Source organism: Paramormyrops kingsleyae, chromosome 24 (assembly GCF_048594095.1).
Source record: "Paramormyrops kingsleyae isolate MSU_618 chromosome 24, PKINGS_0.4, whole genome shotgun sequence".
In the NCBI taxonomy this organism is placed as follows: Eukaryota; Metazoa; Chordata; class Actinopteri; order Osteoglossiformes; family Mormyridae; genus Paramormyrops; species Paramormyrops kingsleyae.
The window spans coordinates 2,130,490-2,157,691 of record NC_132820.1 but is presented as its reverse complement, the minus strand read 5'-3'; the positions used below and the strand labels follow the sequence as shown (position 1 = coordinate 2,157,691).

The following is a 27,202-nucleotide window of genomic DNA, read 5'->3' as shown; positions in this document are numbered from 1 at the left end:
GGGCAGCGTACAGAGAGCCAGTGCGGGCAGCGTTCAGAGAGCCAGTGCGGGCAGCGTTCAGAGAGCCAGTACAGGCAGCGTACAGAGAGCCAGTGCGGGCAGCGTTCAGAGAGCCAGTGCGGGCAGCGTTCAGAGAGCCAGTGCGGGCAGCGTTCAGAGAGCCAGTACAGGCAGCGTACAGAGAGCCAGTGCGGGCAGCGTACAGAGAGCCAGTGCAGCAGGGCCATTACAGAAATCAGGCTTGCTAATGCAGAGCACTGCCTAGGTACCCTCCCCCTTCCCAGAGCTGTGTTTTTAATCTCTTCGGAGGAACCTCGGCCCATCCCTCTTTATTCAGTAACTGCCATTTTCTCTGAAGGTTTCCCCCAGAAGGAACTCGTGGAAAAATAACAGAATAAGAAATTTCCACATTAATAATTAAAATTGAGGTATTGCAGGCTATGTTATGAAGGCGCAGTGAAAGTTCTATGAATGCATTATGAAGGCGCAGTGAATGTTCTGTAAATGCATTATGAAGGCATTATGAAGGTACATGTAATGTAAAGCATTACCTTATACTATCAGCCTATAGATTTGATTACTCGCAGGAAGTTCTCATGTTGGTGTTGAAATCACCTCAGTTCTGTCTAAGGCCTCAGAGGTTTTCTTGCCTCCTGATCATAGTTACCATAAAGGCCTCTCCCAGTGTGAACTGCACACAATCCCAAAGTTTAATCCCACTCTTCCAGTGAAAATGCAGTGAAAAGGGTAAACTAATAAAATGTATTGTTGTAAGCATATGAACTTTTAGGTTCACAACTGCATATGCTATAATTTTTTACTGTTTGTCTTCTACGTCTATTGAAACGGATAGTTGCTGTATATTTATATGCTTAGTGTAATTTAGATAGGACTAACTGAAAAGTTGTAGGTGTTTAGATAGAACTTGACTGAAAAACGTGACATTTCTGTTTCAAATACTTGCCAGATATCCTTTAAAAAACCGCCTTAGAATCGACAGGGATACACTTCTGCTTCTTGATAAAGACTTCCAGGTCACACATCTGCATCATCCACAGCAAGGGTGTGATGGATGTGTCCTTCTTATAGCCAAAGCTAATGTCACGCAGCCCGATAGCTTAAGCGAAGCTGCCCTCTTGTACAGGGGAAGGAAATTGAGATCCTTCTGGAAGCCGAGATACGCCTATCTCACATCTACTTATCGTTATGGGTCTTTCATCTTAACGAAAAAGACGCTTTCATGAGTGGATAGAGCTTCCAGACGATGCTTTATGGGACTGCGAGGCAACCTTTCTCCGAGTGTCTTAATTAGATATCAAGATAGGGGCCACGTAAGAGCTTCTGATGATAAATATGATATCGTATGACAGGAGAAAGTGATATCAACGTAAACTCGGCGTGATGTTAATCAAGTTGGAAGGCCGTGATATTGCAGCTCAAATCATCTTATGTCCTCTGTCTTAAATACCGGAGAAATGCCTGGATGCGTAATGTATCAGCTACCTCATGAAATTCCTTGCGCACCCTTGACCTTATTTTGTGTCCTTATTTACGAAAAGCAATTTATTTATATTGATGTCGTTAAATAAAATGAAATGCCTGTTTCAGGATTTTTGAATGGATCCATCTCAAAAGGGCTTCCTGGAAAATCGCGTACCATTTTCCCGTAAATGCCATGTCTGCAAAACTCGCATTAAAATGCATGATGAGTTTTAGCTACGCGTGAATCCAGTGTAGGCCTGTCACATGGCTACTTGCATTTCTGCCAGCAGAGCCATGTGGACGGAATGCACACCTTTCCCGGGCAGGTGGAAGGCACAGCTAGGCCTCAAAAGAGAGGCATCATTTTGGAAAGTCAATACCGTGCGTTGATAGGCCGCTTGTTGTTTTATCGAAGTCGGTCGTCAAACAATGGAATCTGCAGGTCGCCGATTTTTTGTTGTTTTGCCAAATTAAAGCTACCTAGTGTGGCATTTTTAAGCGTGGCAGGACCCGCGCGGAACCCACGCGCGGATTGAAACGGTAACTCCTGGCCCAGCCATCGATCAAGTGTCAGGATGGTGGGCATGTTAATGGGGTGCGAACGCGGAGCCAGGCTGACGGTGCCCTCCCTTTCTCTCCGTCCGTCCTGCCCACTGCGTGCTTCTTGGCCCACGCCGCGTCACCAGATGGCTTCTGTGTAAATATTTTTGAGGCTATTGCAAGCCAGATCACTTCCAATAAAACAGCCGTAAGTCACGTGGAATTCTGCTACTGAGGTTTTCAGTTTTAATTAATTTCTCTCTTTTTTAATTTGAAATTTGTAGCTTATTTGGGAATCAGCATTCATCCTTGCATAAAGTTTTTAAAAAAGATAGCCTGTTCTGAATCTAAGAAGAATAATGTAGCTTTACTACAATGATACTCAATCATACTGTGTCTCTTAGAAGTAATTGTCTTGTAATAGTGCAAATTTGTATCCTAACATAACTAATTAGGCAACAAATCCATCTATTTCGGTACCCGCTTGTTCTGTTCAGGGTCTGGAGCCAATCCCGGAGGCTGCAGGCACAAGGCAGAGTAACAGGAATCATATATATTTTTTTTAATTATATTTGATTTTATGTACTGTCTGTATTTTATTTATATAGTCTGTATTCTCACAGGATTATTTGATTCATTAGTTCAAAGCAATGCAGAAATTATAATCTAAGGTCTAGCAAATCGTTCTGGGACTTGAATTTTTGCGCATTAGTCTGATTTTATTTTCTTTCATTGAGTAATGAGCCAGTGTTAGTGGAACTGTATCTATAAATAGCATACCCTAACCCTGTTATTTTCATGGTTTGCTTGCCTCGAAGGTGTTTGCTAATTTTAGATTACCTTTATTTGCGCCTGTTATTTCTTACTTGTTCCCAGGAAACCCCACAGCATTAATATAATTTCTGCTGTATTATTTTTTCATGGTGGTCTCTGGCCTCCCATATTCATGGCTACCCCGGCACATTCTGTGTCAGGCAGAGAGCGGGTCTGTACCACCTGTCAGCCCACCTTAATATCCGCTGTCAGGGCAGGGGCCCCGGGGATGACTGGGAGACACTTCCGGAAGGGGATAATGAACCTACGGCAGGAGGGATGACGGAGAGGGAGGCACCTGAGTATAGGAGAGGTTTCGGCTGGGGAGACATGATAAGTCTTGCATGGTGGCTGCGAGGGTGGGGGTTGTTTTCGGGGGTTCGGAACATGCCCTCCACGCCCGTCTGTTGTGTCATCTCGGTGTCAGCGGGGTGCGAGGCCGTCTTATGGTCCTCCGTGATGTAATCTCGAAAACACCCATCTGTTTGTCTCACCGCTCACCGAGCCGGTGCACGCCCCCCCAGGGGGGGCCAGGGGGAGGGCTGTGCAGTTGTGGAACGTGACCGGCTGCGGGGGGGCGGGGCTGGTGTTCCGCCAAGAGAGGGCACAGATGGTTGTAGAGGTCCTGGGTCAAACGGATGGCCCGCCCCGCCGCCCTGCTGGTCACAGCATGAAATGTCCTGGGCAGGCAGCATCCTGGTGAAGTGTGAATGCTGACTCAGCGCATGCGGGGCGAGCGACCCGGCCCGTCTGCTCCTCCAAGGCCGCAGTGACGTCTCCCCCCACGATCCCAAAATCCCTCTCCGTGCCTGGACCCTGTCTCCACCCAGTGAGGTTATGTTTAGGATGTTTAATGGTAAGAAATAGAATTTTTTTTTGGATTGGAAACTAAGTTCATGCCTCACTGCTGAGGCATTTGTGCCAACAATCACCTAGTCTAAAAATGTCGGCCAAAATCAGATGTTTGTAAAATGTACACGGCAGCAAAATTATCCGCTACATGGTGCTCCTTTAATATTACGCTTCAATTAATGGTTAGAGACCTTTAGACACTTGGAAAAACTCGCATCTTAGTCGGTAGGGCTAACGGTACCTGCGTATTTGTTTCTGTTCATGAATATGCAAAAATAATTGCGTCAAGGTGGTTAACGTGGTTGATAAAATACGTGAACGAAAAAGCTGCTTCCATTAGTGAATCGGGCCCCAACGTCTCTGTTGCCTTAAAGCCGCAAAACCCAGTTGGAGTAGATTACTGGTGCATTGATGTCATTCGTCGTCACCCGCATCACAGTGCGACCTTGTCGGCCACTTCGAATAGCTCTCATCTTCCTGTCTCATGGCCGGAGTAGTACTGGCTCACGAGGGGAACAGGAAGGTGAGGACGATGCCGTGATTGGACAGACGGGGCGGAAGGCTACCGCTGCCGAGCTCTGATAGGCTTGGCCGCGCTCATCAGGGAAGCTTCCTGTTACCCCCACTGGCTAGATTGTTCACACCCGAGTCTGAGGTAGCAGGGCGTTTTTAGCTAGCGATATTTTTGGTCGCATTTTTGTTTAGTGTTTAATAGAGCGTTTAAGTACTAACCAATGACTATTTTCTTCTTTCCAAGCTGTCGGTTGTTTTAACTAGCACTATTCTTTGTTTAATGAGGCTATCTAATTACGTGAATTTTGATGAACACATAATGCAAATCAAGTGACGGCCGCCGCCGAAAACGGTTTTGCTTTATTCCACCATACCTATGAGTTTCTGGGCTTGCATCCAGATTATTAAATATAATTCTATAAAGAATACTTTACTGATAAAATTCATTGTGCTATTGTTGCATTACTCCTGCGGTTTTAGTCTAATTAGACCTTTTAAAGGCCAGAAAAAATATGCAAAAGAGAAGCTGAACAGCAAATATTGTGATATGACTGAAATTACAGACATTATTTCCTTCCAGCTGAGTTAATATTTTTGTTTGTTCAATCTTGCCTTGAATCTTAAATCACCTCTGGGACAGATTTACTTAGACAAGTAGAATTCATGATGATAACGACACTCGTTTTTTTGCACGCACAAATTATTCCAGACTTTGTAGCCAGTATATTAAGGGCCTGGAATGGCTTCACTGAATGAATTTTAATGCCACCCAAGCCATTTGGTGTTTGACTCGACTTTAATTCGTTTGATCTGCAAGAAAGTGAATCATTCAAAGTCCGATTTTAACTTAGAAGAAGTACATGGCAATAATTAACCAACTAATTTTGTCTTGTTTTTCTAAGGGATTTTCCTTCCTTGTGTTTTAGTAGAGAAGTCTTCACCTGTGAAACTGTCCTGTGCAGAAACTGGCGGTCAGTCCCAGCCCCCATATTTTATATACAAACCTTAGCAATCCTGCTAGAGCAATACTCCTGAATATGTATTACAATTGCAAAATAAAACCATGAATCACATTTTCTCTTGTTTTCCTTTAAGCAATTGATCCAGCAATTAGCCGTTATGTGATGTTTTGTTATTTATCAGTTAGCATAATGTCTGCTAATTATGTTTCAGTCTCGTAGGTAAAATGCTTGGGCCCGTGCTGTACGTAGCATAAATAAATTGGCGTGTGCGTTTGGAAAAACAGCCTCTCGCATCTCGCTCGATTTGCCAAAATGCCGTTTGTTTCATGGAGCTCCAGGGTGATTTTGCTGGAAGATCACAAAAATCGTTTAATAACCGCATGCCTCGGGGGGGCCTGCTTTCCCGAAATCTTACAGAATAGAAAACCTGCGCGTTTAGTGCTTGTTAAATACAGTATTTGCTTCCTTGCAAAATACAGTCTTTGCTCCCAGAAGCTGTAATACGGTGCTTCTTGTTCTTACCCCATGTAACTTATACAACTTGTTTGGGGGAAAGAACATTTGTACTTGCGTGTAACAACATGAGTTTAGCAACAGTAACAACCTTGGCTTTCTGTCACATTTCTTGCGCATTAACTGCTTCTAATAACACAGAAGGTTAATTGGTAGCTGAGCCGATTAGGAGAGTAATACTTCTGTTCAGAAATAAAGTTTAGCCGCTCAGACTAGACACGGTGTTTAAATTGTCAGACCGCCGCAGTCTGGATCACGTGACGGTGTGTATCTTTTCATAAAACCTGCTACTCCAGTACTTATGGTAATATAGATCTGCTTGAGGTGGAATGAGGTAGAATAGTAGCTTTTTTCATAATAGCAGAAATCTTGATGCACTGCAGGCATCAGTGTCGCACTGATGCTCGCATGGGTAACCTTTCACCTTGACAATTTTCAACCAGAAGGATAGTGGCTTAATTTCCCAGCAGCCTCTGTGCTGCCAAGCTGAGAAAGGGCATGATGTGGTGTCGTGGTTTGCTGCGGCGACGCTGCGTGTCCTGCGTGCAGGCTGGAGGGTAGGGTGTGTGTGAACGTGGGCCAGACTGCGCCGTTTGCTGCGAGACTGCCTGCGTTGGCCTGACCGCTTCCCCTTTGATGTATCGCATTTGTTGCTTGGAAACAGATGAATGTCCAGTGAGGTTAGAGGTCAGTGCGTGATTTTTGAATGCATGCGGAGGCTCCATTTAGAGCCTAACAAGGGACATTAGAACAGCTAGAAATTGGCTACAGGATCCTCAGTAATTATGCTATCAGTCACCTGTAATGATCCTTTCCGATTATACCTCAGGAAAACATTGGACAAAATGAGGCACATGTGACCCCCGCCCCCCCCAGTCCTACACCGCCATGGGACAGGGTACATTTAACATCAAGGATGCTAACTCTGTTCTTTCAGAAAAAACAGGCCGCCCACATCATAGGAGCACAACGTCTTCCTTAATACCGACGTTGGGTCAAAGCCTATGTTTCTCTGTCATCAGCTTCAGCGACATGATGCGTGGAGGTGAAATGTCACACGCGTTGGGCATAGCGCAAATGCAGGCAGATAATAGGAAATAAGTATCGAGAGATAAATATGACATTGTAAGACCTGGGGGGTGTTCCACGAATCTGGATTTCTCAGTTACCTGGGTTAACTTAACCTAGAAATCATGATCGTCCAATAGGAATGCTTCTTACCTAAACTCTTTTTGGACAATCCTGACTTCTAGCTTAACCCAGCTAACTGAGAAATCCTGCTTTGTGGAACATTAAGGAATAACACATAAGAGAAAACCTGTTTCAGAAAACAGGTTTTCTTGCTTAACTGGATACCTTGTCGGATTTAAGGTGGTCTGAGCTAAATGCATTTTTATCTTTGTCCACTTGCATTTAGCCCAGACTACCTTAAATGATAAGTTATCTGGCTAAGCAAGAAATCCTGCTTCATGACACAGGCCCCTGGACATTGAGGCGTAAGAGAGAGAATTAACCACCTGATAGGTGGGAACATACTGGTGCGTGTGTGGTATGGAATTGGATTAGAAATGTGCGATAAATAGATTTTGATTTCACAGTCAAGAGTGCAGCATTGTTAGACCTATTAAGAGATCGCAGTATTCAGCAGCTGAATAGTCTGTCACTCCTGACATCGTAATTAAACATTCACATGGTAACGCCTTCGTTCAGGCCAAGCAGAGGAGACTGTATGCGAATGCTGCTGTAAATCGTACTTCAGCGACAGTCTGCCTCGCCTCGGTAATCCGCCCGTCTTTCTAGTGTCAACAGTGTCAAGCGAAAACTCGCGGAAATAGAAAAAAATTAAATAAAGCCCGAGGCTGGTCTGCTCTCTGGGAGCCGGCCGTGAGGTTTCCAGGAGGAGATAACTCAGGCTGTGGGCTTCCGCTGAAGGTCATCATCTATCTGACGGCAGGGATCAGTCTGCAAGGTCTCGGCCATGTTGGAAATATGACATCGAAACAGAGCCGATAGCAGCGTATATGAATAACTGCGGTTATGGAGGGGGGGTAACTGGAGAAGACGGCAGGAACACGTGTGTGTGTGTGTGTGTGTGTGTGTGTGCGTGCGTGCGTGCTACATGTGCGTGCGTGCGTGTGTGTGTGTGTGTGTGTGCCCACACCTGTATGCATGTGTCCGAATAATATATGTATCCAAAGATGTGTTTGTATCTCCAAAGACATGCATGTATGTGTATGTGTGTGTGTGTGTGTGAGTGTGTCTGGCCGCATTGTGGCTGAGCCCCGGTGTGGCTGACGCTCGCACACGGCCCCCCCACCCCGGGAGACGGTAGGTGCGGCCCCCCCGCAGGCGGGTGCCCACTGCGGCCACTGACCCCCGTCTCCCTCTCGCAGGCAAGGGACCGGAGACGCTGTTCGCAGGACAGAAGCTCAACGACAACGAGTGGCACTCGGTGAAGGTGGTGCGTCGCGGCAAGAGCCTGCAGCTCTCGGTGGACAACGTCACCGTGGAAGGTGAGGATACGACGCGCGGACACCTCCGCGGGGGGGGGGGGGGGGGGCGTCCAATCAACGCAGGCTGTCTGTGCGGATGGATCATAATGATGTCCACATGGCCGCGTACACGCCTTCTATGGGCGGCCAGCAAGAACAACCATTTCATGTCTGAATGAACTCTGGGTGGGCAATCACGCTGCCATGGCAACAGTTGTTCTGGCTGAACCCCCCCCCCCCCACCCACCCACAGGCCAAATGACTGGTGCACACACGCAACTGGAGTTCCACAACATCGAGACGGGCATCATGACGGAACGCCGCTTTATCTCTGTGGTGCCGTCCAACTTCATCGGGCACCTCCAGGGGCTCTCCTTCAACGGGGTGCCCTACCTGGACCAGTGCAAGAACGGGGACATCTCCTACTGCGAGCTGAATGCCCGCTTTGGCATGCGCCACATCATCGCCGACCCCGTGACCTTCCGGAACAAGGCCAGCTACCTGGCGCTGGCCACCTTACAGGCCTACGCCTCCATGCATCTCTTCTTCCAGTTTAAGACCACGACCTCCGACGGCCTGCTCCTCTTCAACAGCGGAGACGGCAGCGACTTCATCGTGGTGGAGCTGGTCAAGGGGTGGGCAGGACTTCCTCACGGCCGATAACCATAGCCTAATGTCGTCTGTCAGTCTGTCTGTGCCTGTTATCCTATCTATCTATCTACTGTATCTATCTGTCTATCTATCTGTCTGTCCATCTGACTCTATCTGTCTGACTGACTGTCTATCTATCTGTCTGTCTATCTATCTGTCTGTCTGTCTATCTGTCTGTCTGTCTATCTATCTATCTATCTGTCTGTCTGTGTCTCTGTCTGTCTGTCTGTCTTTCTGTGTCTGTTCATTTATATATCAGATGTTTTTGTGCAGAATAATGAGGCATATACACATTTCAAACATCCCTTTACTGTAAATATTTGATCTGAGTCTGTTAGAGGTGAGCTACCGGGGGGGGGGGGGGGGGCTTTGTGAGGCTAGGTCAGTTAAAAATAAACAGGATATTTTGTGAAGGAGGTTATACCTGAGGTTTTTCAGCCAGCGATATAAATTCAGACCTGGAGTATTTCATGGATGAGAAGTGCTTGGCTTTTGAGGTGTATTGGGCGGCAGTTCTGCCCCACATGCTTTTTTGGCCATTTTTGGGGGTGTTATGATCGTACAATACACTAGGGCTCAGTGAAATGTCATTATGCGCTTCGCTCACAATTCACACAACAGTGCCGGACAAAAATTACGAAAGGGTGATCTGTCAATACGCGGTAAATAGCATGCAGAAATTAAATGAGTAAATAAGCACTTTAGCGCAATAAATCATTTCCTATAATGAGGAGTAATGTAATCCTGTGAGCCCAGGGCGATCTGAGGGAAAGGCCTTTTGTTCAGTTCTAGATATTCTTAAATTGGAGGGAAAAATGCCTGTTTCAGAAGAAAAGGGCAGTGAATTTGGGGCTGGTGAGTTTCAGATTAAAAAAAATATCTATCCCATATCATCCAGAAATTTGCTGCAGTCACAAGGAATTAAAGAGCGGAAGACATCCTGTAACCTCGGAGCCTCAGAACCGAATGTGTAATGTGCTACTTTTTCTACTCATTAATGGTATTTTCAGCACAGAGACCTGGACTAAATTGTTCTGACCCGAATGAAGCCGGTCTCTTTGTCTGCCGGGCTTACGTGGTCTGCCTGTAGACGCCTCGGCTCACGTCAGTCATCAAGTGAAGTCGTCGGGCGCGTGGCGCCGCGTTGACAGGCGCGGAACGGGCAGAGCAAATTTATATATTGAAAACAATGTCTGTTGTGTGCCGTGCTTCTTAAAACACTCCTAAGCTGAAAGACGGCGACCTTTGAAAGACCTTCATTTTCGCAAAGAGAAAGTAATCTTTCTTGGAAATGATTACTTCATTGGTGATAAGTCTATCCCTAGTAATAAATATTCACACACTGTCTATAGTGTATAATATAGTGTGTATATATTATATAGCATTGATGTAATACCGCATAGGTCGTAGGGTTTTCTGGTTTCTGTTTGATCTCACAAGTCAGCTCTCGAATACCTGGATTTGTGGCGCCTGCTGTATGATGACGCTCTACCGTCGCCGTACTAAGACTTCTCCGTGATGCTCTGGTCTCCTATAGGTATGTCCACTATGTCTTTGACCTGGGCAATGGGCCTTCACTCATGAAGGGCAACTCAGAAAAACAGCTTAACGACAACCAGTGGCACAGTGTGGTGGTTTCCCGGGACGCCAACAACGTGCACACCCTCAAGATCGACTCCCGCACCGTGACGCAGCACTCCAACGGAGCCCGCAACCTGGACCTCAAAGGTAGGCCGCGTCCGGTGCTTCTTTTTTGTTGCGCTTCTGAGTGACGCATGCCGTAATAACCTAAAACCGGTAAAGTTGCAAACTGAGCATCCTTCTGGGGGCTCCCAGAATTCCTTGGATGTTGAGCCCATCTGTGCCCGTTTGGGCTGAAAGCTGCGTTTGGTTGTGGGAAGTATGTGGAGTAACACCACTCTGACATGCTATTTCACGGCCTCAAACGCTGACGGCTGACAGACAACGCTGATTCCCCCTTAGATCTGTTGAGTAAGATCTCTGTTGTTTCTTATAACATAACTGTAGAGTAAAAATCCAAAACTCACTCAGTCCGTTTGTTGTTGCGCGTGAGTTGAGACCGCCAATGCAATCCAACGAAGAACTTAACGTTAAATTTCCAGAATTCAGTTAGTCCACAAAATTTTTCTGAAATGTATCCAGTGAGTTTCGGAACTTTGCTCGCCACTTTGGGCACGTAGGTCTATGCAGGGCTGCTTTAGTCTGATGTGCAGTTTGTTTCTTGCCTAACTGTGGTTCGCACTCAGCGCGTTTGACGACTCTTCAGCTCATATGAGTATCAGGAATTCCACGCCTGTGTCAAGTGAAAATCTTGCCTCTAAACGAAATGAGAGTGAACTTAGATGAAAGCCAACGAAGAGGTTACCCGTCGGAGTCGTGGGGCCAACCTGCCCAGCTCACCTTAACAGATTACTTTACTTTTCCTGCAGCAGACATTGACACCCCAGCTACAGTGATTATTTTATCAAAGACTCCCAAAGATTAAAACGCTAAAGCCTCTGTGAGTTTCTGTTTGTTACTCCACAAAACTCGCAACACGGGAAAGAGAAGCATATTGCTGTTGCTGGGGGTGAGAGGCGGGGGGCAGATGAGGGCAGAGTTTCTCCTGTGAAATCCTTGGAAGATCTCAGCTCCAGGTCAGAGGTCCTCAGGAGGCACTGCAGCGCTTATTTTGTCTAATGAAGGTCCTTGCCGTCACCATTTGCCACCTCCCTGCCTGTTTTCTATGCCCACGACGCATTCTCAGGAGTTCATCAGAAGATGTCTCAGTCTCCCATCATACTCTTGGGCAGCTCCTGGAACCAGGTCTAACCTCTGGAACGTGGAAGTTTAAATGAGGGGATTTCAACATAATGACTTTATCCAGCGTGTGGGGAGCATCTGAACTGTCTAAGACAGACAGCAAGTCTGACTGCGGCTGTTATTTAATAAGGCCGTGTGGATAATGCATCCACTGGCGGAATATCCATGATTTTATGAGTCTGAAGTAGGTTTAACCAAGTCAGGTGCGCAGAAAATCACAACACTCCTGGTAATGTAATCTTTAGAAGATAACACAGCATATCAGTAACTATGATTTTATCTCATTTTTCAATTCTCCTTTATTTTCTGAGGATCCTCCTGATGGTATTGTATCCATGGTATAAATACTCTATACGATGCATTATCTTCATTACATTCTTGCCTATGTAATAGCATTAATTATCACCACAAGTTTTGTGCACCTGGTCTCAAAATGTAGCAGCTTAATCATAGTCTTTGACTAATGAGCCGTTCTTAATGAATACTTGCTCATAGACCATTCAAAATTGCTAATAAGCAGCAACAGATTCTCGATTATTATTATTTATTTTTTTTTGCATTCACTGTCTGCGTGAAAGATGCCCGGCTACGGCGATATGCGTACGGAAATCGCGGATGGAGGCCATGCAACAAATGACTGACCGTTTTCATATATTATGCAAAATCAGAAATAATACGACTGATTCAAATAGTATGACTGTCATTCATATGCGTACAGTTGACTTTATAATATTTTATAATACATTTTAAAAATATTCACAATACCACAAATACTACATCAGAGGGCAGCAATGGTTTGACCAGAAGCAGTGATTCTAAAATGAAAGGAAAATATTATAATTGTGATTTCTATACTAATTGCAGAGAGAATGCATTTTTAATGACTAAAGAGCTGAGATGATCAATGGATGACTGGGGGGCTTCTCAATATTTTCTGTTGTAAAATGATGCAGTAAATGAGCCGGAGGGAGAAGCTGAGGTGTAACGCCAGTGTTGCGCACTGTGGGCGGGTCTTTTGTACCTTAACTAGTGCTTCCCAACCCGGCCCTCGGGGCAGTGCACATTTTTGCTCCCTCCCAGTGCACCTGTACCAGGTACTCGGTGTTCTGGACTGGCTGGGAGCAAAACTGAGGGCTGTTTGCGGGCTCTGGCCTCCAGGCTGAAGGTATGACTACCTCCGATATGTCTGAAGCCTTATTGTTACTTTGTGAGACTTAAATCACCTGTAAGAGGAGTTTGAAAAATGTCCAAAAATAACATGCTCAGTCTTCGTTAGGGTTCTGTCAGCTGCAATGCATCTTGGGAACTACAGTCATGTCAGAAAGACCAGTCCGGGGAGTATCCAAAAACTATCTGGGATTTCTCCTTTCTGCGTCAGGAGAGGGATATGCATCCATCCGTCCGTCCGTCCTCGAAACTCTGATCCTACTCAGGGTTTTGGGAAGCAGAATATAAACATTTTCTTTTCCCAGCCAGGAAACGCAAATGAAACACTTTCACACAGTACTTTCGTCCCCGTAACAGAGATACAGCATCAAAGCTGTAACATAAATGGAACATAATTAGTTAATTATGCAAAGACACATTTTAAGCGTGGAATCGCTCCATACCGCCGTTTCCACCGCCTTGGACATGCATACTTTAGGATATTGTTTGGATATTGCTCTGCCACTATTCATTAGGCTTTCTGAGTAGGAAACGTAATTTTTACTATTTCAAAGCAATCCCATTATCTGGAAAGAACAGACTTTTTGGTCCTCTTCAGTGAATTGCCTTTGTAGTCTCCTCATTCTGGATGACAGCAGCTACTCGCCTGATAATTGAATATATTCTGCTGAAGTTTCTCACCTGTGGCTCCTGTATGAAAGAGGGACGAGATACCATGGCCCTTTTCTGTACCCGAGGGTGTTCGACAGCCGTGTCTACAACAGCTCAGCACTAACCACTTGTAACTACGCAGAAATGTATGCAGGCAGGAGAGTGGAGCCGTTTTGTGCCGGTCGGATAGGTATGAATAGGAGATGAGTTCTCTAGCATTAATTATAGTTTGGCAATGCCATTCCCAATTTTGTCTAAAAGCCTGAAGTAGCCTTTTTTAAATACTTCTGTTTCTGTTAAGTGTTATTGTCCAGCCTCACCTTAAAATTCCTCTTTTTATCGCCTAATAATGGGATTAGGTGTGTTATTCCCGCGTTAGTTATTTCTGGTTCGTGGTTTGTTTCATTTTAAATGCACTTTGACTGTACTGATAGCACCAGAACAAGGGTGTTTAAAGTGAATGTGTGTGTTACACTGGATAGATTACAGTGTTTCTCAACTCAGGCCTCTGGGACCCTTAGACAGACCACATTTTTGCTCCCTCCCTGCTCTCATCGCACCTGTACCAGGTAATCGGTGTTTTTGATTGGCTGGGAGCTTGGAGGGAGCAGAAATGTGGACTGTGGTCTCGTGGTCTCAGAGGACTGGACTGAGAAACACCGGGGTAGAACAAGAACTACATTTTCCACAGAGTACATAAGGCACAATGAAGATGAGTGACAGAGACGGTGATGAGTGACATGGACAGTGACATCCCATTGGTATTTCCTGAGATGTACTGGTGCCTGTTACCCATGATGCTGGAAACCCCGCCTCCCAGGTTCATTCTCATCACTGATTGGTCCATGGCCCATACTTGCATTTTTCCTACCTCCATATTGACTCCACCCATGCTATGCTCTCATGTGGTTGGTTACTTTTGAATTGGTAATGGTCAAAGCTGTTATCATGGAGAAACATTAGCAGTTACTTTAGTATAATATTGTGGTGGAGAAACCAGTAGCAAACAACGATTATCCTCCTTTTGTATGCAACCAAAACTCAGAATCTATCGTTTATGTGTCAATTTCACGTGTTTTGTTTATTATAATTAGCTGCTAATGATAATATAATATAATAATAAATCTAAAATGCATCAGAAAAAAATCACTGTGATATATAGACACTGCTGTATGCAATTTGCCATATGAATGTTGTTTATAATTTTATAAGAAAACATTAATATATCTATCCATCCATCCGTCCATCTATCCATCCATCCGTCCATCCATCCATCCGTCCGTCCATCATATTTCTTTTGTATTTATTGTTACATTGATTGTTTGTCTCTTCACTGCTTTTCCTTGTCCTCTGATGTAATGGGGGAAATGGTGGGAGAATGAGTGTGTGTGTCTGTGTGTTCCTGTGTGTCTGTGTGTTTTGGCTTGTTATCCGGGGTTGATCTGGGTCTTGACTCGAGAGCAGGGGCTTTAACTCCATCTCTTGACACCCGCGCCCCGCCTCTAATTATGGGCATATGGAGAGCTCCCCAGGCCGGCGGAGCAGTCCAAGTACATCGGCAGTTTGGCAGCGCTGAGCTTTAAGCACACAGACGCGCTCTGGCGCAAAGGGCTGCGCGCGTTTCCCATTCTCCGAGGCTCTTCGGGTTTTCATGGACGTCTTTGTCGGGTCGCCTGTGAGATGGAGAAAGGCGTGCTTCCAGCCCCCCCCCCGCCGGGCAAGCTGGGCCACCGGCACGTTTTACCCCGACACTGCCCGTCTTTCCGCCGTAAACGAAAGGACTCGGGGAAGAATTCAGGATTTGCACCTGCAGAGACACCAGCTATGCTTCATAAACGGCAAATTAAAAATGCACGAGATATGTCAGATGCATTTTAGAAATAATTTTCTCGTGCATTCTGTCGGCTATAGAAATTAAGAAGACCTTTTCGTCAATAGCTCCCGGTGTCTTTAATAAACCCATCTCCTTCGTAATTTGAAGCATTTTTTTTCCTTTTTAACCAAACACCTGGTGTTCATTTTCAGCGGCGCTGCCACCTTCTTTAAATAGCATAATAAAAGCAGAAGGTATTGAACGGCGGGATGTAACTCCGGGTCTCTGGAGGAAAAGCCGTCCTCCGCAGTCATTATGCCGGCGAGTGCGCGCCGCTGAGCCGCGCCTCGCACCTTTGATACCGGGCGCCTTGATGGCTTGATGGCGTCGCTGAACTATTATATCCGCCGATGCATCTACATATTTACCGTGACCCATTATGAATGTGTCACCGTCGTATATCTGCCGATGATTCTTTTAGGGAAATATATCTAACACCTTTTTCGTATTAAAAAAGAATAAAGCTGTAAATGTAGCAGAGTAACTTAATAGCGATTTTTTTCCCCTTGTAACTCCGGAAACCGTCTGGACGCAGCGGGCTGGGCTGTTGTTGCAGATTGCATTACATTTGGGGAAGATCAGAAAATGCGTGGTAAGGCGTGTTTGTGGGTCGGTGCCTCGGGACGCGAGCCCAGGAGGTGTCACACCGCTTTGTTACAGACCCATTGCCCGACCTGACAATGAGGTGACATTGAAAATGCTGAGGCTCCCCTCTCAGGCAGAGCAGTAAGCTCCCTGTAAACCTGCTCTTCACGGACAACAAACTCAGCCGCTCAGACTCCCGGAATACTAAATAATGCTCCCGTTTGAAATGCTCACCACTTCACCTACTGTCATTGAATGGGAGTCAAACTGTGTCAACAACTTTATTTGAAAATATTTTTTTGATGGGTTGGAACCTCTGCCGGGATGTCCTCTGTGCTTCTTGGAATAAGCTCTAAGCTCACCAGGATCCCACACTGATAAATGGTTCAGTTAAATGATGGATGTACGGACGTATGGGTGATAACGTCATAGAAATTATCCATACTGGAGGTTAAATGTGACATTACGGTAGTCAGATTAAACCAGAGTAAAGACAATAGTTAAGTATGGTTTTATTGATTTATGGTGCCACATCATTAATTAATTCATTCATCTGTTTGGTTGGTTGGTTTGTTTGTTTGTTTGTTTATTTATGTAGTTATTTGGTTGGTTTTCCATATAGTCGCCCCAAGACTCTTTACATGGGTGTCTTGTGACACATCATGACATCTTTAAGACAGAATAACATGTATTATATGTATTTACAATTTGTAACAAAAGCCACTGAGGCCACGGGGTAGAAGGTAGGGGACGCCCTGGACGGGATGCCGGTCCATCACTGGGTAGAAAATGCACACGCCAAGCACATACCATGCAAGCCACGGCAAGCACATACCAAGCACACACCATGCACACGCCACGCCAAGCACACGTCACGCACACACACCAAGCACACGCCATGCACACAGAGCCAGTGCTTTGTGGGTGTGAGGCCACAGTGCGGCCCACCACATCACCTCCCAAGAGCTCCAACTCTTCCTGAATGGTGTTGATCTATTGTGTTTAATAATATTTAATGTGGGGAAAAAAGTAACAGTTTTATTCCTTTATATAACGGAGTCATATTGCACCAAGAAGAGTAAATATCCCATTCAAGATATTTGTACAACAACAAGGTGCTGAGCAAAGAAAGGCTGGTGTATCTGGTAGGACGTCAGGCCTGATAATTATACAGAGACCTTCAGGGGCGTGAGGAAGACACTGCCACCTGCCCAGGTTAAAAAAAACACCCTCATATAAATGTGTTGTAGCACTACGGTCAAGTGAGACCTCAAGGTTATTCGTACCTGGTCTCTGGTTTGTAACTGAAAATTTATAACAGCAGAACCACCACTATGTCTTAATTTCATTACACTTTTGGCCACATAATGTGGAAACTTAATGTGTTTTGTATATGTTTTCTAAATCGAGTTTTTTTTTTTTAAAGAATTACCTCATATTACAATGTTTTTGTAATGAAGCAAGTACGTGTGTGAATTCAATTATTTTTATTTTCAGTTGAGTGTGAAATCTGCAGTTAACCTCGTCTGAGCAGCTCCTCTTATAGCTTATGACACCTTTTGATGTCATACAGTAATTTGTTACTGGCAGTAAAATATTTCCTCCTTTTTTGTGCTTTTTGACATAAAAAGACAAACTTGTCTCCCTCCATCTCTTGGGGTCGCTCACATCTCAGTGAAGCACGATGAACACGCACCTTTATAACAAAGCAAAATATGAATAAATTAGCCAGCAAAAAACTGACTGATGATAGTCAGAGTTTAGTTTTTATTTTAAAGGAAAACTATTATGGTTTTTGTTTTAAGCATTCAAATCTTAGGTGATTCTTCCAGGTGACTGGCCCTTTGTGTGTGTGTGTGCACGCGTGCGTGTGTGTGTGTGTGTGTGTGTGTGTGTCAGGTATACATTGCATTGTGGGAACCAAATGTTGCTACAATGTGATTAAAAACCTGTTACTATGACGATGTGGCACCCTTTTTTTCAGTCCCCACAAGGGGAAACTCAATTTTATAAAAATCTGCGAGTCGAAAACTTAAAAATTGCCTTGTAAAGTCTTGTGTTTTGTTTGGTTCTTATGGTTAGGGTTAGGGCTGGGTAGGGGTTAGGGTCGTCAGTGTTGGGATTAGGGTTATGCCCATGTCCCCACAAAGATAGGCGTACAAATGTGTATGTGTGTTGTTTTTTTATTCCTTTATTGCCTTATCTCTCCATCTTCCTTCTATCTTCCTGGTACAATATCTGTATGAATTAGTGATGAGGGGTCCATTAATGTTCATGTCACCCACACAGCAGGCCCTTTCGTCTGAGCCACACGCGTGTGAGGCTGGTTTTACACACACACTGCGTGTGCAGGTGTTGGTGCCCAGCCACTGCCCCCTTCGGTCCTGCTCGGTGACGCCGTGTGGTTTGGCTTCTGACTGAATCGGGGGGGGGGGGGGGGGGACATAATGGGGGTTCTTTATTCCCCCCTGGCCTGCATCCAGCGCTGCCTGGGATAGGCTCCAGGTCCCATCGCGACCCCGTCCTGCATAAGCTGCTGGAAGATGGATGGTTTCCCTGTTTTAATTATCCGACATGTATTTTTTATTTCAGTCTTGGTACATAGCTAGATTAGAATGAAATCCATATATCAGGCAGTGGTAGATATAACAATGTCATGCGATAAAATGCATGTCCACTAAGATTGTAGAGCTGCAGCTATGACAGGGATGATGGAGTTTGCTTTGGAACACAGTCATTCCTTCGTTTAAAAGGGGTTCAGGTGCTTGGACCTACTAACCTTGTGATTTGTGGGTATCTGTTTATTTTAAACGCCTTTGAACTTTAGCATATCGGATTCTGTTTGTGTGGATCGCCTTGTGGCTGTGATTACTGATCGCGATATGTGTCTTTACTTAAATGTCTACGTGTGTCAGATTACCGATCGCGATATGTGTCTTTACTTAAATGTCTACGTGTCTCAGATTACCGATCGGAGGCCTGTTTTGTGACGTCACTTTGGATAAAAGTATCTGCTAATCAGGTGAAGTTTGTCAGACCTCCACACATGATCGCTGGGAGGAGCAATGTGGGCCTCCCCATCCTTTAATGACCTGTGCAGTCAGCCAACGTTCCCCAGCGCGGGGTGGGGGCGGCCTGCTGAGTAATACCCCCCTCACCTACCGCCACGTGCAGCCCATGCCGCGAATCGGCACAAATAGCCTCGGCACGCCACGGTGTGTTTCTCACCTTATTTTGAAAGAAAACAATTATCGAGTAACAACAAAGCATTCTGGGAAAGAATACTAATAATTAAATTGGCTAACCGGAGGCGTTCTTTAACATGCAAGAGGAAATCGTCTAATGCCACGGGTGTGCAAACATTTTCCCACTTATTGCCTTCTGATTGATGCTTGCTGACATCAGAATATTACGCTATTATTTTTAGCTGAAGCCATTTCCTTAAATCCCATGTTGCACTGCAACTTTTCTGCACTCTTCCCAATACCAGCATGCATTGTGTGATTCTGCAATTTGGAAGCCCTGAAAACTAGACAGAAGATAGAACTTTCCGGGAGAACTAAGTCTGTATGGTCACCAGGTGCTGAAACCGACTTAATGGAACCTAATGATAATAATACAACTGACAGCTGTTTATAAAACTCCTCATAACGATGCAAAGTGTTTCCTTCAGTCCTTTGGCCTTAATGTAAATATTCACGGCAGGAAATCGATTCTAGAAGTAAGACCAGTGTCGGCTAAATAGCCTCGTTTGATTGTGAAAACTTTCTACCTTTCCGAAGTATGTCTAAGAGCAGGACAAGGAGAGAAGAGCGGCCGCCCTTTTTGTCTTATTTAATGAGGATTTAAAAGGAAAAAGACGTCTCATCCCCTGCCCTATCTTTTGCTTACACACCTTCTTCCGTACTGTGTTAATGAGCAGTGCAGGATTCTCAGCCACTGTTTGTGTCTCTGCTATTGATTCGCCTGGTTATTGATCCTGGGGGGGGCTGCCAGGCTTTATGAAGGCCTCCGACGGGGAGTCCGCACTGCATTAAGCTGCAGAAGCAGAATTAGTTCTGCTAATAATAATAATAAAAAACTGCATCACTTTTTTTCCCTGTCAAAGTGCAGAATTAGTCAGTAAATGTACGAAACACTTTTAATTTTAAAGAATGAAATGGAAAAAGGATTAAAACTACAATGTGTCAGCATGACTAATTTTCCCAGAGTGTGTGATTAATTGTGCCAGTTTGTACCCTGGGATAGATTGGCATTTTGTGCAGGGTGCCCACAGAATTGCGCCCTCTGCTTCCCGGAACAGGCTTCAAGAGCACCCTGACCATGTACTGGAGATGTGGTGGATGGATGGATGGATGGATGATGAATTATGCCATTTAGCTGAATGAAGGAAAGAGAGTTATCAAAATCTGCTTTATTGTTATCCCTATACTTTGCCTCTATATGTGGTCAATGTATGACTGTGTTTGGCTTCTGTCTGTGATCAGAAGGTCACTGGTTTGAATCCCACACTTGATACAGTATCTGCATCTCTGTTGAGCCCTTGAGCAAGGTCCTTAACCTCCCAAGAAATGTTTCAGGGGGTGTCGGATGGACAGCCAGCCCTGCACTTGGATCCACAGTTTCTCACTCTCACCTGTGTGTGCGCGCGTCTGTAAAAGCAGAGCATGATGGGACATGCAAAAGCTAGCGATTCCAGTTACCCTTTATGTTTTCCAGGAGAGCTGTACATCGGGGGTGTCGCCAGAAGCATGTACAACAGCCTGCCCAAGCTGATCGCGTCCCGGGACGGGTACCAGGGCTGTCTGGCCTCCGTGGACCTCAATGGGAGGCTGCCGGACCTGATAGCAGACGCTCTCCACAGGGTGGGGCAGGTGGAGCGGGGCTGCGACGGTGGGTCTCACGCCTCACATGACTGTCACATGACTGTCACATGACTGTCACATGTTCAGGGGTGTTTCTCAAGACCACGAATGCGCCGGTCCACGTTTTTGCTCCCTCCCAGTGAGCAAAGAGGGAGCAAAAATGGAGACCGCCTGTGCATCCCCGAGGACCGGATCGGGAAGGAAAAACGGGGGTTGTAACAGGGCCTGGCTGGGGCACTGACGGACCCCGGTCTCAGTCCTGACACCACGACTGTTCACAGCTGGGGTCTGTCACCTACGATCAAGTCACTTTTACTTACCACATAACATTATGTTTGTCACCTTAAACGCGAGTGTGTTCGAGGAGTACCACTTTCTAAGTTGTAGGAAAACAAACCATAAATCATTGTAAATCATTCTGTGGTGACTTGCTTCCAGTTTTCCAGATTTGCCCTCTACCGCACGAAATAAGCTTGTATTGATTCGCGGCTGATTGGTTTCAGGCAAGCTAACGGGAAAAGATGAAAGACCAAATTAAACGCCAGCACAGTTAATAAGCACACGCCTTTAATTTCGCACAAGTTTCGTGATAACAGCCGGTCAGGAGTTGGCTACCTTCCTGGCTTCCCGTGACAGCTAGCCTAGGGAAAGGCTCATAGCCAATCAGGTGTTCATTACCTTTGCTGTCGCCATGACAGCTAGCTTGGGGAAAGGCTAACAGCCAATCAGGAGTTGATTGCCTTTGTTGTCCCTTTGACAACTAGCCTGAAGAACGGCTATCAGCCAATCAGGATCTTGCTGCCTTCATTGTTTCCGATGTGGGGGAAAGGCTCAGTGAGTCGCCGCTTCAGGTATTGGGCTGAAGTGGCAATTTCGGGAGGGGACAGAAAAAAGGGGCTGCCATGTTGATTAAATTGCCCCTCCCCCTTGTTAAAATTTTTGGAGGTTGCGCCGGTAATTTTGTACGGATCAGTTATTCCGCACAAACATAACAGCCTGCGCTTTGTCTCAGATGGAAGTCACCTGGAGATGAGCCTGCAGATCATCCCTGCATTATTTTGCCATTTATTAAATAATTCAATGAAGTGTTGCACATATGGCCTGGATTTTCAAATTGGCACATGAGTATGACAGCAGACACAAATCAGGGCTCACCTTCCGGGCCGGAGTGCGCGTCCCGATTCAGCTGCAGCGGACCTGAATCACACTGATGCGGATGATGTAATGAGTACTGTACCTGCGGATGATGTAATGAGTACTGTACCTGTCCCCACCCCCACCCCCTTCCCATTAGGCCCCAGTACTACCTGTACGGAGGATTCCTGTTACAATCAGGGCGTGTGTCTGCAACAATGGGAGGGCTTCTCCTGCGACTGTACCATGACGTCCTACGGGGGCTCGTTCTGCAGCGACCGTGAGTAACCACCAACCCCCCCTATTCTTTTCACATTCTTCTCGCCCCATGGGCCAAAGACGAGGGAGGAGATCGCCCCCCCCCCCCCCCCCGGGATTCTGGCTCCTCTCCCCCGTGAAGGCCAGCCGTGCTGGGCGGTCCACAAACGGACCCCCCTCCCCCGGGGATTCTGGCTCCTCGTCCCCATGAAGGCCAGCCGTTGCGGGGCGGTCCACAAACAGACCCCCCCCAACAGGGCTGCTGTGGTACGGCCAGCCGCAAATGGCTGCTGCAGCTATTGAGTGTGACGAGCGGCCTAACACGCCCAACAAGCCCGCAGTAAGACGCGGGACGAGGTAAAACCCTCATATGGGGGAGACCTGATACTAAGTGCCTGCTTCTTTGTGACGGTTTGGCATTTTCTATGATCTATCCTGGGTCGATCCTGATGTTGTTTCTTACTAAATAAGAGCTTAGTTGGGCCATTTGTTCTAATGCATCTTCTGAAGTTAAACGTATTTCAAGCTCTCCATATTGCTGACTTTTTAGTGGGGAGGGCAATGCAGCTCATTCAAACTATAAAAAAATAACTGCTTCAGTGACATTTAATTATTTTTTCCCGGGCACCTGGAAGTAGTAACGCATATTTTAGCATATCAAAGTGTGATTATGCATGGATTTAACTTCACCAACAATATGTGATCCGGCTCTGTTTGATGTTGTGGGGAAGGTGCCGTTTTGATGTGTTTTTTCCAGCCGTACAGCCGCACTTTGCTCTTCCAGTGTCTCAGATGCTACGTTTTGCAATGCGCTTCCCATCCCGTTCGCGGGTGGAGGGCCGGGGCGCCTTGTTCCCCGTCCTTCCTCCGCGCTCCACGGAGAACGTGCTGAGCCACTGAACTAATGACGAAATTAAAACGGGTCCGCGGCACGGCGCCCAGAAAGCGTGCTGTCCGCGTTAGCCACCACGGCTAGCTCCGAGCCTTACCGTATCGCTTCAGTCAGTTCGAGGGGTCAGTTCGGAATAAAGGGCTTTTTTGGGCACTGGAATGAACCATAGACTTCAAGGAGGGAGGGGGGGGGCATGCAGGCTTGTGCCTGGGTAACTTTTGTAGTATAATTAAGAATGTAGTGATAAAAACTCATGAAAAATCTGCATACTAATAATTGAAACTTATTAGAAAAGCCTGAATTATATCCATGTTTTTTGAAACAGAAGGTTATATCTGATTATATCTGTTTGTTCCCACCGTTTAATCGTGTTCCGCGACCCACAATTCAAACATGTCGCCTTTATTGTCTATGATGGTGAAAGATGAATTTATATCTTAGCAGTGTTTCGCCGTAGTGATGTTTGCCTGGCAGGAGGACGCGACGCCCGATAATCCGCAGTGTTACGTGTTTCTTCCGGAAGTCAGCGAGGTGCGTAATGCACACACGCTCCCTTGGCATGAGTGGGAGGTTGTCTTCACGCCCCACACATCGCCGTCGGGGGGGTTCGCAGACGAGCCTGATCCAGACGACCGGCGGCGTGTCCGTCACTGACACCTCGACAGCCTCTAGGTCGCCGTAACGCTCTGCCCCAAGACACAGCAGATTCCCAGCTCAAAATAAGTGCCATCGCACAGAACATGCCATCCACATTTAGAAAGCGGGACTATTTGCGTTTTTAGTCTGCAGGATAAACCAGGGATTTAAACCGTGTTTTTTCTCTTAGCTGCACAATTCAGAATCGCGTCATAAGCAATTGGTAGCCTGTACTAACAGGGCCCTGTTTTATGGTTCAGATTACCCAGACTTCATAGGTCTCTTGCATCTCCACGTTCTTACTGATTGGTCCACATTCTCTCTGATTGGTCCAAGTTCTCTCTGACTGCTCCACATTCTCTGTGATTGGTCCATATTCCCTCTGATTGGTCCACATTCTCTGTGATTGGTCCACGTTCTCTCTGATTGGTCCACATTCCACAAGTAGTAAATGCCCTGTAGGTCCAGTTTTGCAGTAGGTAGAGAGCGCTTGCAAGCCTGCTAACTGAAGGGAGAAGGCTTGCTTACGTCCGTCCAAATGCTCTCTTCTTTATTGGCTTTTCTTTGTTACTTATTTCTTTTTACAAGGTAAGAAGAAGTCAAGCGTATCGGACAATTTGCGCAACTGCAGGTGTTAGATTCTCCTAAACTCCTGTTAGCTGAAATCTAATTAGCTGTTTTTTTTTTCCTGTTAAATGATGAGAAACAAAAGATGTCCAAAAAATTACCTGCACAGTCACAAAATAGTGCCGCCTGTTTTTGTTAATGTGCAGCAGAGTGAAAACAGAAGCACTGCTTTGACCGCGGACGTTAAACTATGGCCTCAGTGCCGGTGGTCCTTCTCGTCACCAACACACGGACTTAACGTCGTCTTTTCACTCTCGCTGCTTGATCGCGGACGTTAAACGATGGCCTCAATGCCGGGGGTCCTTCTCGTCACCAACACACGGACTTAACGTCGTCTTTTCACTCTCGCTGCTTGACCGCGGACGTTAAACGATGGCCTCAGTGCCGGGGGTCCTTCTCGTCACCAACACACGGACTTAACGTCGTCTTTTCACTCTCGCTGCTTGACCGCGGACGTTAAACGATGGCCTCAGTGCCGGGGGTCCTTCTCGTCACCAACACACGGACTTAACGTCGTCTTTTCACTCTCGCTGCTTGATCGCGGACGTTAAACGATGGCCTCAATGCCGGGGGTCCTTCTCGTCACCAACACACGGACTTAACGTCGTCTTTTCACTCTCGCTGCTTGACCGCGGACGTTAAACGATGGCCTCAGTGCCGGTGGTCCTTCTCGTCACCAACACACCGACTTAACGTCGTCTTTTCACTCTCGCTGCTTGATCGCGGACGTTAAACGATGGCCTCAGTGCCGGGGGTCCTTCTCGTCACCAACACACGGACTTAACGTCGTCTTTTCACTCTCACTGCTTGACCGCGGATGTTAAACGATGGCCTCAGTGCCGGGGTCCTTCTCGTCACCAACACACCGACTTTCACTCTGAGCTTCATATTTTTTGTTTTGTTTTACTCCACCAACTCTGCCAGATGGGAAGCTTGAAAATTCACTTTGAACTCATTAAAAACAAGTTTATTCCACTATTAGAGGTAAATCCTGGAATCCTTCTGCTTAGAAGATCTACCAGCTCAGTACCTCATTGCTTCTCACGTGGCTGTTTGTGGTCCTAAAATGGACCAAACCACTTGGACCATTCTGTGGGGGGTGGAGGTGGGGGTTATATCTCTGGAATTTGAGCTGGGTCGCACACCCATATCATTCTGGTAAATGGCCTGCATGCGAAGCCTTAGCGTTGCTTCTGGAAGATTGGCAGCACAGTTCCGTGTGAAACCCTGGAAGTCGTCCCGTAGAACTGCTTGAATGTAAATAAGTCTGGCTGATGGCTGTCGTGTGTGTGTCACACACATCCGAGCTCCTGAGAGACGCACCCACTGTGGGACAGGCAGGATCTTCCTAAGGACGCACATATGGTGTGTGTCATTTGTATAATTAAAAATTCTCGTAAATACCCCGGAATATTTACCATTGCTCCCTGTGACGCGAGCGTCAGGCCATGTTTGTGACTGCCCGCTATCGCTAAGGTTGTGGGTATTTTTTCAGTTAATCCTACCAAACCCAAATCCCTTTTCGGTTTACGAAGTACAGAGAGGCATCATCAAGATGGGGAAAGTGATGCTCTTTCACAAGTTTGTTGGTCTTTATTAGCATCTTGTGGAGCGTATTACAGATGTGCTGCGTTTTCTTACCCCGATGTCTCATCAGAAGAGTCTGTCTCATCTGTTCTGACTTCCTTGTCTCGACATCAACTGGATAACTGCAGCTAATATTATTATGATGGATGGATGGATCCCTGCCTGCACATTTAGGGCAGTAACGGTTAATCTGCTATTTTTAAGAAAAACGAATTGGCAGCTATATTCTGCTTGTAGCACTTATTCTCAGTAAGCGGTATTGTACCCTGGTATAGGTGACTTTTACTCTTATATTGTAGTGTTACAGGACACTTATATTGTAGTGTTATTGTAGTATACTATGCGTTCCCACGTCCGGTGATATTTTGACAAATGCATTTGCGGAGGAAATACACAGAGATGGCCACTATGAGGCGCTACTGTGCGCAGCACAGGGGACAGAGGAAGTCGCCTTAAAACCAATACATGTCAACTTCCTGTCAAGTTTCCTTTATGGATTGCTGTATTCCCTCTAAAAGCCTGGCCTCCCTGTTCTGTCTCCCTGGACATTCTGGATCTCTCTCTCACTTAGGAATCGTTAGCGGTTTATTTATGCAGCTGTAATACACTGGGGTCGCGGATGCCTGAGAGATGGACTGGGGAGGGAGGAAGCGATCGATTGTGAGGCAGCGGCAGGGAAGTTGGGGGTTGTGTTGGGGTTTCGGCCATCTCCAGGCCTGCTGTCCTCTCCTTGCTTTTCTTTCGAGCTGGAAAGACACGACGTAAAAACAGAGGAATGCCACATGACTCCCATTGTCCTTGTCAGCAGACCAGTGGAGGTGGGACACCGTGGACATCGTTTGTTCAAGCGCAGGGAGTGTGGAGCGCTAGCGTTGTGATTTCGGGCTTCCCGAGTCTCCGAGAGCGGAGGGGAGGCCGTCCAATCAGTGTCTGCAGTCAGACAGGTGGGATTTGTGGGCAATGCATCGTGGGTCATCAGGGGAGAATGAGCGCCGGCACTAAATCTCGTCATCGGCGGCGATAGCGAGCCGACAGCAGAGAATACAGAACGAAGGAGTTTTTTCTGTGAGAAAAGAATGGCGAGATTCCTGAGCTGAGCCCTGGGCTGGCAGACAGCCTCCCTACTGACCCGACGGAGGCAATCGGGGAAGCGGGGGCAGCGTTCGCTGTCACAGCAGACGGGAGCACTGGGCAGCGCACTCCCCCCCTCATAACATTATCACAGGCTTTGATGACAGTTGTTGTTGTTAATTATGCTTCCAATCCATCACGTTTTCCCGCTCTCC

General features: G+C 46.3%; 1 protein-coding gene across 3 annotated transcripts in view; it reads left to right on the top strand.

Moving 5' to 3' along the window:
• LOC111855424 (neurexin-2-like) overlaps nucleotides 1-27,202 on the top strand; it is a 589,098-nt gene that overhangs the window by 312,558 nt on the left and 249,338 nt on the right. For all 3 annotated transcript variants that reach the window (XM_072706252.1, XM_023834418.2, XM_072706253.1), the window contains 5 exons: nucleotides 8,069-8,188; nucleotides 8,421-8,802; nucleotides 10,356-10,546; nucleotides 20,637-20,810; nucleotides 22,077-22,196. In XM_072706252.1, coding sequence (XP_072562353.1) covers nucleotides 8,069-8,188; nucleotides 8,421-8,802; nucleotides 10,356-10,546; nucleotides 20,637-20,810; nucleotides 22,077-22,196 — 987 coding nt within the window. The remainder of the gene's footprint in view (nucleotides 1-8,068; nucleotides 8,189-8,420; nucleotides 8,803-10,355; nucleotides 10,547-20,636; nucleotides 20,811-22,076; nucleotides 22,197-27,202) is intronic.